The 12,222-nt window shown below is 41.0% G+C and overlaps 1 protein-coding gene across 1 annotated transcript in view; it reads left to right on the forward strand.

Moving 5' to 3' along the window:
- Positions 1–791: 791 nt before the first annotated feature.
- Positions 792–12,222, forward strand: part of mcc (MCC regulator of WNT signaling pathway) — a 73,766-nt gene continuing 62,335 nt past the window's right edge. The window contains exons 1-3 of the mRNA XM_080441145.1: positions 792–1,127; positions 3,015–3,262; positions 6,364–6,596. Coding sequence (XP_080297271.1) covers positions 1,000–1,127; positions 3,015–3,262; positions 6,364–6,596 — 609 coding nt within the window. The 5' untranslated portion in view covers positions 792–999. The remainder of the gene's footprint in view (positions 1,128–3,014; positions 3,263–6,363; positions 6,597–12,222) is intronic.

The following is a 12,222-nucleotide window of genomic DNA, read 5'->3' on the forward strand; positions in this document are numbered from 1 at the left end:
TTTGAGACTGTCATTACTTTTACTGTCAGTGGTGTAAAGTAACTAAGAATATTTACTCAAGTACTGTACTTAAGTACAATTTTGAGGTATTTTTTACTTTACTGGAGTATTTTCAAATTTCAGTACTTCTACTCCACTACAGCTCAGAGGCAAATATTATACTTTTACTCCACTACATCTTTGAGGCAAATATTATACTTTTACTCCACTACAATTAGCCTATTTGAAAACTTTAGTTACTAGTATACTTTGTAGATTTTGATTATTATTACAAAACATACATTACCCACTTCAGCCCTACATATTTTGGCCATTTGAAAATAGCCGATCTACAAGCTCACAATGCGGCATTGTGAGCTTGTAGATCTGCTATTTTCAAAAGATTTGTATACATTTTATACTTGTGAAATGGGACATTATGCATAATGAGTACTTTCTACTTTTGGTACTATAAGTAAATTGTTATACCAAATAATTAATTTTGTACTTTTACTCAAATTTGGAGTATTTCTACATTGCAGTATTGATACTTTTACTTAAGTAAAAACAATGTGAGTACTTTTCCCACAACTGAATAGCCTACTGTACCATAGTAAAGTCATTAAGTAATTATTTGGAGATACTGTAATAGAAGTCATTATTTTTAGATCCATAGTCTATTTGAAGCCTGTGGTTTGTTCTAATCAAGGAGACTGTCTGGCTGTGGAACAGCCAGGGAGTCACTCCGCCCTCTGAGCCTCATCACAGGCCACCCACCCACCCACCCAGCACAGCCTCTCTGGGATCTGTAGCTTTTTCACCGTCTTGGTTCTTTTAGCTACTCAAATGTACGATACAGCCACGTTACACTCAAGTTCGTAACGAAGCTAAAGCGTTGCGATGGGGAGTAGTGGACACAGGCATGATAACAACCATTGTATTTAACCACCGAGAGGGGGAACTTTAGTGAAGTTCTTGCAGTGACTCCGGTGGGATCCATGGTGGAGTGGGAGGAGGATCATGGCGACCACAGCGGCCGATGTTAGTGTGAGCAGCGGCAGCAGCGATGCCTCCAGCACCGGCGAGGAGGAGAGGATGAGGCGGCTGTTCCAGACCTGCGACGGAGACGGAGACGGCTTCATCAACAGGTAAACACGGTGCCATAATGTGTGGGTAAACATACTCGATATGGAGAGAAAGTCGTTGGGGAAACTTTTGTAGCTGATACAAAACGTGTAGGATCCGAGAGGCAGCCCACACTACACTGTAGGTAGACTTTATGATCACGCTCTCGGCTCTTTAGACATTCCAATGTCAGCTGATCTGGACAACAATGAACAACCCGAACCCAAGTTGCCAAATATCTGCATCTGCATGAGAACACTGCATTATTCCCCCCTTCGTTTTGGGGAGTTAGTTACACCTTTGACTTGCAGCACTGCAGCAGCCAAACACCTTAAACAACAGTAACCTTGCAGCAAATGTTTGACAACATAACTGGTTTACATAGTCGTCGTATTGTGATCATAATTGGCTTTTTTGTGTGCATTATTTGTATAGCCGCCCGTTATTTGTATAGCCTTATATTTATAACTAAATACTTAAAAGGCAAAGTATGTAACTTTGCCCTGTCTTTACATAACACGATAATAATATTATTTTGTATATATATATATAATAATATATTATATTCATTGTTTTACCCATCAATTCCCTCTATACCAGTAGTTACCAGCCACTGGAGTAGTGTGGGGGTGTTTACCTGCTGAAACACATTGCCCTCTCACTGTGTTTTGGTGTTTTCACGGTTTGTTTTGGTAGCCCCAAAACATGAACATCCCTGTCTACCTAAACAAACTGTGCAAACACCAGAAAATACATATCCAAAACTGGAATTCTATTCTCTTATCTCTGCCAGGCTGCCGTCTATGATGATCTGACCTCACTCTGTCATCGTTTGGTCTCATAGATCCATAGTTAAAGTCTTACGTTTTTTCACCCATGTCCATGTCTGTTGCTCAAGTCTCACTGCATAAAATGTATGCGGTAAGGCTTTATGCCATACATGAAAAGGGTAGGTTAAATAGCATAGGGAACTGGTTAATGGCAAGAATTTGTTTTTCTTCAATTTAGGGAACGAAACAGGAATTTTGGGGAGAGAGAGAATAGGATTGGAAATGGCTAAACAAAAACATGATTGTTTGATGCTTCACTGTGTCATTGGAGTGCTGAAAAAGGTTGAAACCAGTTCAACTTTCTTTTTCATTATTGTTGCGTAACAACTGTCGTTGTTGGGCATCAGTTAAAAGATTCATGTTTCTGGCTTCCAATGAAAATGGCTTGTAATACACTGCTGTGTGTGTTTGGGTGTGTGTGTGTGTGTGTGTGTGTGTGTGTGTGTGTGTGTGTTTCTTTGTGTGTGCCTTTGTGTGTGCTGCTAATCTCGCAAACCTCTGGACCAATTGGTGCCACATGTTTTGTGCATACTGCCAGCAGAGCAAGGAAGACACTGCCCAAATATTTATCACCATGCAATGCAATTTCTAGGCTACACTGAAGGCCATTGTCTACTTTTCCCCTCAAAAACGCCCACTGATGATCAGTCAACCCAGAAATTAAAAAGTACATTATTGCAACAGAATTACATGCATGTGAACATAGGGAAAGTTAGGCTAATTATTTTCATAACCCTTTACATCCAGTTAAGATTATCTTATTGCTTTTTTATGATCATTAGATTTTGTTTCTCAATTCCTCTTCAAAGATAAACACTCCCCATCTGACAAAGGCATATGCAGATTCATTAATTTAGCCACTACTCAATGTGGAGTATCCTCTCCTCATGCAATGCTGATTTCCCTGTGGCATGTATATCATTGCCCCAAGCATAAACACATGAGTACACATGTCAATCCAAAGTCATATCCTACTACAAAGTTGTTGTTATGGATGAAAACATGATCCTTACAGTATATGTTGTGAACTTGGGTGTACTGTACACTCAACCTTTTTTTCCCCATTTGTCTTGGTATCAGGAATGACCTCCTTATGGTGTGTCGTCAGCTAAACATGGAGGAATCGGTGGCAGATATCATGAGCCAGCTAGGAGGCGATGAGCGTGGGAAGATATCCTATGAAGACTTCAGTCGCTGCCGCATGCGGCTGGTACAGGAGATCCACAAGGAGGAGGGCAAGCTCTACCGACATACCCAAGATCCGAACAGTAACCAGAAGCTCCTAGAACATATCATCTCCCTGCCAACCAGCGGTGACAACAGCCTGGGTCAGTATCAGGCTGTAAACAATGGAAATAACAATGGGGTTTTCACACCAGATGTGCAAACGCACATACAGTATAGTAGTGCAGAGCAAGGTAGAGTGTATTATACCATGGAGAAGAAAGTATATGGAAGAATTGTGAAGTTTATGGGCGGTGTAGGAGGAGAGGGACAGCAGGAAAGCTGAGAGGGGGACAATGTAGGAGGAGACGGGCAGTAGGAAAACTGAGAGGTTTGGGGCAGACAGGAGGAAAGCTAAGAGGGAGACAGCGAAGTGGAGACAGTAGAAAGTAGAAATCTGAGAAGACAGAGAGACTGGAAAGTGACCGTAGAAGAGGGAATGACATGACATGCAACACAGGTCTCTGGCCGGAGTTGAACCAGGGACATTGCAGTTATGTGGTTGACACTGTCAGGTCAGCTACTGGTGTAGTGTTTTAAAAAAAAAAAAGATTTTGAGGTGTAATACCTACTTTGCTGACTTCTTGTGGCTAACTGTACCACTAACGATTAGAGCACGTTGTTAAGTCAATGAATGCTTGCTGATGGATAATTGTCACATTGGTGTCACTGTGATCTTGGCAAACAGCATGCCTAACAACCAGGTTCTAAATGCATGTAGGTAAAGTGTTAACATGTATACGTGACATTAAAATGACAGAACACTCTTAACAGCTTTTGACCTAATGAACATTTATTACCCGTCAGCTGTGGTCCAAGTCCGACTACAGCTGCAACTACACACCTAGCAGACAACCCCCACACTCTGGACCCCTGATACTGAACTACCGTCGGCCTAATGTATTTCATCATCATAACTCCTCAATACATCTCCAGTAGTCCGCAGCTACAGCAGTGGTTCTCAAACCTTTTCATGTCAAGGAACCCCAAAATGATATGTAGTTTGGCCGGGGACCCCCATCTCAAATATCTTGTTCCAGGGACCCCCCAGAAGCAAAGATTTGAGTTACAAATGTTCGCTTAAAAATATATATATTGAAAGGTTTGCACAAATGTTCCAGATTTTTTCAAAAATAGCAGATCTACAAGCTCATAGCACGGCACTCGGTGCTCAAGCGCTATGAGCTTGTAGATCTCATATTTTTGAAAAGCCAAAGTATAAAAGTTATGCTTGTGATGCTATATTAACACATTTGGCTGGGGATCCCCTGGAACCCCCCCAAGTACTACAGTACATGACTTAAGGGACGTGACTAAAGGCATATTTAGGTCTGTGTAAATGTGGTAGACTCGGGCATTGGGCGTCATTCACCAAACCTGGGAAGAGGCCTCAGGAAAACCAACAAGGTACTCATGAAATCGAGTCCCGGCCCAAATGTTGTGTGTGTGCACCAAGTGTACCAGCTGATGCATTCCTTTTTCATGTTGATTTGCATCAGTAGACGCCCTGTCAACATGAAAAGACACGGAGATAAGCCATAACTTCTAATAGTGTAAATAGTTGAGTGACAGGAACAGATTAAACAAAAAAAAAGCATGGAAAGAAATGACTAATGCTGTCAACGCTGTGAAGGACACATGATTGATGAAGTCAAAATGAAGTGGTTTGACTTGAAATAAGAAAGTTATAAATGTTGCTTAGAACCCACACATTTATTGGTGACAGCTCAGTTTGGTTGTTTACACCCATTACAGTGACGCAAGTGACTAAGTGAGTGAGGAAAAGTGATTTGGTTAGACAGCAACAGCAGTGAACTGAGCAGCGATGTCTTTCACCCCTCGTATATCATTTTGCTGTCGGGCAAAAACCTCTTATCTCCATATTTTAAAAAAAGAAATTGGTGTAAATTTAAGCCCTACTTGATCATACTACAGCGTCTCACACAAGCTTGAGGTTTCAAAAGTATTTGAAGCTTGAGCGTTCTAGAAGCGTTTTGAGCTTGTAGATCTGCTACTTTTGCGGCAAAAGTAGAATCCTGAAAAGTAACAGTTTTGGACATACTGTATGAGGTTTCCACCCGACAGAGACAATATCATTTTGCTGTGTCTCTAGTTGGTCGAGTTGTGGTCGTGTCCCAAATCCAAACCTAAACACATTTGAGATCAGATCCACATGCTACGCTGAGTACAGCAATTATGATCATTCCAACATGGACGAGGAGAGATAAACTAATGTGGAAATGGGTCACCCTGTTCTTATGCTTTCTCCATTCCTTCTGCCATTTCAATTGCACAGTAATTCACAGTTCAACATTGCAATTCACGACTTTGCAATAGACAAAACAACTTCACTACAGCATTTTGTCTTGACGATACATATCATGTCATGTTTTATATCATGATATTTGTGGACCGATATATTTTGACACCCCTAGAAATAATACAATGTCTGGAAAGGCGTCCAAATGAACATGGGCATAGAATGCAGCCATTAACTCCTGTTTAAGAAGACCTCCTTCCATACCCAACAGTCTTTTTTTCCCCCAAGGTTTAGTCTCAAGGTCTGTGAGTGTGAGAGTTCAGTGAGGACAAAGATCCTATTCAGAAATAATTCTATTCTGCTTGTCCTCATCTGGGACTCTATCACTGTCACGAACATTTTCCATTTATAGAAGCTAACTCAATCATCCTAACTCAACTGCATTGTAGGGATTGGTCATTGGTGTCAGTGTACTAAAGCAGGGGTCTTCAACAGGGGGTCTGGGACCCCTAGGGGCCCTCGGACTTACTACAGGGGCGCCAAATCTTTGTGTGACATGATTTTAGTTTTTTTTGTTTTACATTAACCACTTGAACCCTAGCATCCCTTTTCTGAGGAGAACTTTAGCCAAAAATAGCAGATCTACAAGCTCACAACGCCGCGTAGCCAGTCTACACCTATACCTAAGAGGTATAGGTGTAGACTGTAGAGAGAAAAGAAGGGCAGACCGAGTAAAAAAAGTACAATTTTATACAATATGTAGTGGTTCAATATGTACTGCTTCATCTCTCTCTCAGCAAGGGGGTCCTTGGCCTGAAAGACCCCTGTACTAAATGCTATTTTAATAAATGAATATAATGTACAATAGTAAACAATGTTGGTGGTAATACAGCAGATTCCATTATTTTATCTTCTATTCATTATTTTACCGCCCTGTGTTTTCAGGCACCTTGTCAGGAGCCAGAGAGAGTTGGGAGTTTGACTCGGGAGCACGAGACCTCCGGAGTCCTGGGCTCCGGATTCATAGCCAGCAGCCTCAGAAGTCTATACTGCTCCACAAGTTTCTAGATCAGCCCGACTCTGTCCTGGAGCAGAAGGCTGCTCTCCACAAACTCCTGGCCCAGACCAGCGCTTGTGTCACGCCCAATGATAAGAACTACATGGAGCTGTCCAACACGGTGAGTAGGTCTCACGCCGACTGTCCAATGTGTCTTTTCACCTAATGCAATTTAACCCATTAAAGGATCTACACCATGAATTTAAAAAAAAAATTTGATATTTAATATCATATGGTGTATGTCCCTCAAACCTTTTTCAAAAGGTTTGAGCCTAAATCATCACTCAGATATACTCATCCCAAGTCAATTGTCTCTGGCTTATACAGCACTTTCAGCTGCAATACCAAAACGTCCTCTTGGGCAGGGGGGGGGCTACTAAGCAATTCTGTCTGTTAATAAAAAAAAATATTTAAAAAAAAAAAAGGAAAAATTCTGCATAGAAAGAAGCATCTAAGAAAAATACAAAATCGAAAAAAAAACACTTTGAACATTTTTTAACAATTCCACCAAGTGTTTGAGGTGCCTGTTTCACCCACTTCCGGGGGGCGGAGCCAAAATCCGAGCCCGAAGTATTTGTTCGTAGACCCCCACTTAGGGGGGGTAGAAAAAGTTTCGGAGCGAATTCGGGCACTTTTCATTTAACATTGGGTTTGCCATCATTAATGTTTGTGACATCAGAAACATTTCCATTCTGAGATCGCCTGTTCAGACACGCCCATTCTGGAAATCCATGAAATGAGAAGGAATGAGAAGGGTACAAGAGACACTGGGGACCCCAAAAAATACAAAAAAACCAAGAAAAAAGTGATTTTCATGGTGTAGACCCTTTAAGACCTGAGGCCGATTCTACAAATGCCGTCTAAATCAGTACTTTTGGAGATGTTTCAAAAATGTAAAGAAATAGCGGATGTACAAGGCGCGCTGTGAGCTTGTATATCTGCTATTTTGGAATAGCCAACGCTAAAATCTAAAATAACACAGATGCTTTCTCGGTTTTAACGGGACAAAGGGAAGGGGAGGCGACTTTAATATTAGTATTGAGCCCTGGAGACTAAATGACTCTAGGAAATAAATAACTTGTTTCAGTTCAGTTATCACATTGAGAACAAAAGATGCAGTAAAAAAGAGTTGGTTAACATACACAATCTAATAAAGTGTACATTTGTTAAAAATATTTTTTTTATTAAAAGAACACTCAGGAGAGAGACACCAAGGCCTGAATTTCAGCACAGGGTTGCAGGGATTGCAAATAATTTAATTGAATCCCCCGCACATTTACAGCAATGTTAATAACATAATCAGCCTACGGGAATGTGGGAGGATTGGCCTGGAAGCGCTTTAGACAGACCCTCTGTCTTCCGTACGCTCTCTTATCCTCTTTGCTTTCTCTGCAAGGATACAGGCACCAGCCCCCCTCCCCGTCCACTGTCTATGCTTATTTATAATCCGTTGTACGATGGTGTTGTTGCACCGAAAAAGTAATAAGCTTGGGACACATTGTGAGCATGTAGATCTGCTATTTTGGCACGCGACACAAATACTGGCACAAACCTCTCTCCCTCTTAAGACTCCATCTCTCCCTGTTCCGTCTCAAATGTTCTTCCCCCGTGCGTATGTCTGTCTGGTTCTTTAGTTCCTCTCCATCTCTGTTTCTTTGAAGTGTAAATTCACTTTTTCATATTATCATCAGTAGTGCATAGGATGTACAGTAGGAGACATGCACTGTCGGAACATACAGTAAAATGCATTGCATAGACCTCCTACCTACTGAACCTATATTCGTACATAAATTCTGCTGATCTTTCAGGAAATTCATAATAAACTGTCCGTAATGAACAGTTTCTGTCCGTCTCTCGTCCCCTGCTCTACGCATGAGCGCACAAACGCCCGTACACACCTGTGTGCTAAAAAGTCATGTGTTTTCCTTAATACTGAATGAGTCCACAGACACAAGAAACAGGAAACGACTCATTATTTAAGTTGGAAAGACATGAAGTGGAGGAGACAGAGTACAAAAATAGAGCATGGAGACAAGAGGGAGCTAGAAGAAAGACAGTGAGTGGTAGGACAATGTGTAAGACCTTTAGATAAGCTCACAAATAGTACCCCCCCCCCCCCCCCCCCTTAAGCTGTTAAGGGGGATCCCCTCAATTCAGGCCCTGGATATTGTGATTTATTGTCAATGGATAAAATGGTTTCTGAGAAATTATTATGATTGTGAAATATTCTACGGTTCTTGTATGAGCCATAGTATAATATTAGAAATAAAATGAAGACTGATGAGACAGTTGGATGCTTACTAAACTAATACTATGTTTATGTTGTCTGCAGCTACTGTTTGTTGCATCATAGTGAATAGAATAAACTTTTTGTGTTTTGGTACGCAATCTAAAGTTTTGCTTTTCATGTAGAATAAATGTTACAAGTTGTTGATCATTGATTGTTCACTCTACATGCTTATCTGCAATACCTCCCCAGTCTTACTTTTAAATCATTTTGTTCTTAGTAATGATAGTGATCAGTCGGTCCAAAACCTTGGTCCCAAACAATACATTTGACAACTAGTGACTAATATATTGTCATGGAATTTGCTGTGAACCTTCATAGTCCCCAAAGGAGGACCCCATACTTACTGGTTTTGGTAGCCAAATGGCCTTTAGTTAGTGCCACCATTAAGTCAAACTGTCTAATTGCTTACAAGTTAACACAAATCAAGTAGGCAGATTTCTACAAAAGTTGCTGAGTGCATCCCTTGAAGATGAATATTGTAATGACCCTATGGCCTTTACATCATGATCTCTAGGGGCTGCTAGCTGGACTTGTAGATTCTTAGGGCCCTATTTTACACCTGGCACTAAATGTCACTAAGGGCAGAGCAATTATCATTGCTAATTTACAAACTACAAAGTTGTCGTTTTCACAACAGTGCCCACGTTGTATAATGACCAAATGTACGTGGCTCATCTGTGTGCTGAAGGCTGTTGTTGGTCTTAGAATGAAGTGAGGTTTGGCACATTGCTATCTTATGTACAGTGAGGAAAGTCAAAAAGCGATTGCACTTAGACCAGGCCCGAGCTGGTCTTTCCAGCGGAGTGACAGCACAGATATTTCCTCACTATTTAAACTGGTTTCACATTTGATACGATTGCTTTGAACCGTGCACGAGTGCAATTGCCCCTCCCCCACCTGTCAGCTTTCACATTAGTAATGTGAGTACACTTAAAGGGGAGAGGGGGAGAGAGAGGGAGGGAGAGAGGGAGAGAGAGAGAGTTGTCAAATAGCTGTGAGCTTCTGTGTTTTGTATACGCTTGTTTTTCACACCTGATGCGTACCGTACACATGAAGACCAGTGGTTTTCCTTTTTAGGGAAACCTTTTTAGGCTGTGACCCCCCAAAATAATAATAATTATTTGAACTGGAAAGGGAATGTTAGACTACACCCTGATTGGTCCAATTTATGTTTATGTTTGGTCCAAAACACACCCAGGACTAAGAAATTAAATAGAACTTGGCTTTGAGTCAAGGAATTGTGCTGTTTAACTAACAAAATTGGTACTGGAACCCACCCCAACGCAACTGATGCTTAGTCCTGTTTATTTGGGCATTTTGATGACTCACAGTGTATTATACTGTACTTACTGCATCATTTATACTGTACGTTTATAGATGAATGACCTTTTTCATGGGGTAAAATGGATGGAGAATTGTGATAGATGTTTTACCTCCTTTTGAGGATGATTTACTCAAGACTATAATGACAATGCTAAGTAGTACTTTATTATGTATCATTAGTAAGAAGCTGTTTGACCTTACTATGGGATGAGGAGAGTGTGGAAATCTAACATGGTTGGCAGATGACCTCAAGAGGCGGCTGTTCGTGGCTACAGTTGAGTCAGTACTGCTGTACGGGCCGAGACATGAATGCTCACAGTACAGCAGGAAAAGGCCCTGGATGGCGTCTGCACAAGAATGCTACAAATAGCACTTGACTACATCAGAAACGTGAACCTATACAGAGGCCTCCCACGGGTCACAGGCAAGGTCAGGAAGAGAAGGATGAGGCTGGCAGGGCATTGTGTCAGGCACCTGGAACTGGTAGCAAGGAAACTGACTCTGTGGGAGCCAATCCAAGGTGCAACTATTAGGAGAAAGAGGCACAGAGGTGCATATCAATTAATTTGGATTACATATGAATTCATATTACATGTTAATAGTCAGGGGATATTAAAAAAATCTTGGAATAAATTCCTTACCAAAAAAAATCTTCACCAATGTGTTTGTAAAGGTGTCTAGTAACACATCTCACAAAGACTGAAATGCAGTTTCCCTAGGGGAATTTGTGACAGCTCCTGAAAGTTGGGGTACCCACCATAACCTTATGCAGGGGGAAAAAATCTAATTTTAATTCTGTTTTAAGTAGCATGTGAGGGGTCAAACGAGGGTGTTTTTATGATTCTGAATCCATTGCAAGCATTTGTTTTGCACCAAAACCACTCCTTGGGCAAAAAACGGCCATAGCCATCCTTTTCCAGGTATACTTTTTGTGTAAAAAGCCCATTGAGATTGGGCTGTTTTTAGCCCAAGGAGTGGTTTTGGTGCAAAACAAATGCTTGCAATGGATTCAGAATCATAAAAACACCCTAGTTTGACCCCTCACATGCTACTTAAAACGGAATTAAAAAAATATTTTTTTCCCCTGCATAAGGTTATGGTGGGTACCCCAACTTTCAGCAGCTGTCAAAAATTCCCCTAGGGAAACTGCATTTCAGTCTTTGTGAGATGTGTTACTAGACACCTTTACAAACACATTGGTGAAGATTTTTTTTGGTAAGGAATTTATTCCAAGATTGGACATGTTTCTGCTAATATCCCCTGACTATAAGTTGATTTGTCAGTGAAAACCATCTAGTTTGGGCGTTGACAAAGTGTTTTCCACAGCACATTTCAGTGTTGACAGGTTTCACTGGCTCTTGTTATTTTGTGCAAACATTAGCATTTCATGCACATGTTTTTCCATTTTTTTATATACAGGTGTATATATTTTGGGGCTTGTCTGCCTTTATTTCGATAGTACAGTGGAGAGAGACAGGAAACGGGGAGAGTGTCAGGGAATGACATGCAGCAAAGCCGCGGCCGGGCTCGGGAATCTAACCCGGGACACTCTGTCAGGGCATCAAAGCCCCATGCACTCGTTATATTATAAACAATTTAATTTTGTTTTCTAAGTTTAGTTTTATGCAGTTATTATTATATATATTTTTTACCGTAGTAGGTGGTACCTCACATAAGGAACTGGCTGTCATGGTAGATTTCTTAAAGTGGAGTAGACTAATGGACAGTGAATGACAACTGACAATGGTTGTCTGTATGACTGGCACAAGCTGTAAGCTGAAGCCTGATTTATGCTTCGGTGACAAAGTGTCATGCAGCTTGTGCGGCTCAACTAAAATAATGTATTTTCAGTTGAAAAACAAGTGTTGATACCAAAACATAACAGCTGTTCGAAGCCAAAAAACATCTTACTTGGTGTTAAGATCCACCTCCTTAATTATGTTCTGGAGGTCCAGGTAGATCTCGTTAAGCATGTTAAGCATTCCTCTGTATACTTTTTATTTATTTAAATTTTACCGGCTGGATTCATACCGTTTTTAAAGAGAATTTATAAAGCGCGCGTTGTCGCATCTCCACTGAACTGTCACTCTCATTAACGCGTGTCTATTTATTATTCATCAGTGGGCATCTCCCA

Source organism: Gymnoscopelus braueri (genome assembly GCF_963280865.1).
Source record: "Gymnoscopelus braueri genome assembly, chromosome: 10".
Classification (NCBI taxonomy): Eukaryota; Metazoa; Chordata; class Actinopteri; order Myctophiformes; family Myctophidae; genus Gymnoscopelus; species Gymnoscopelus braueri.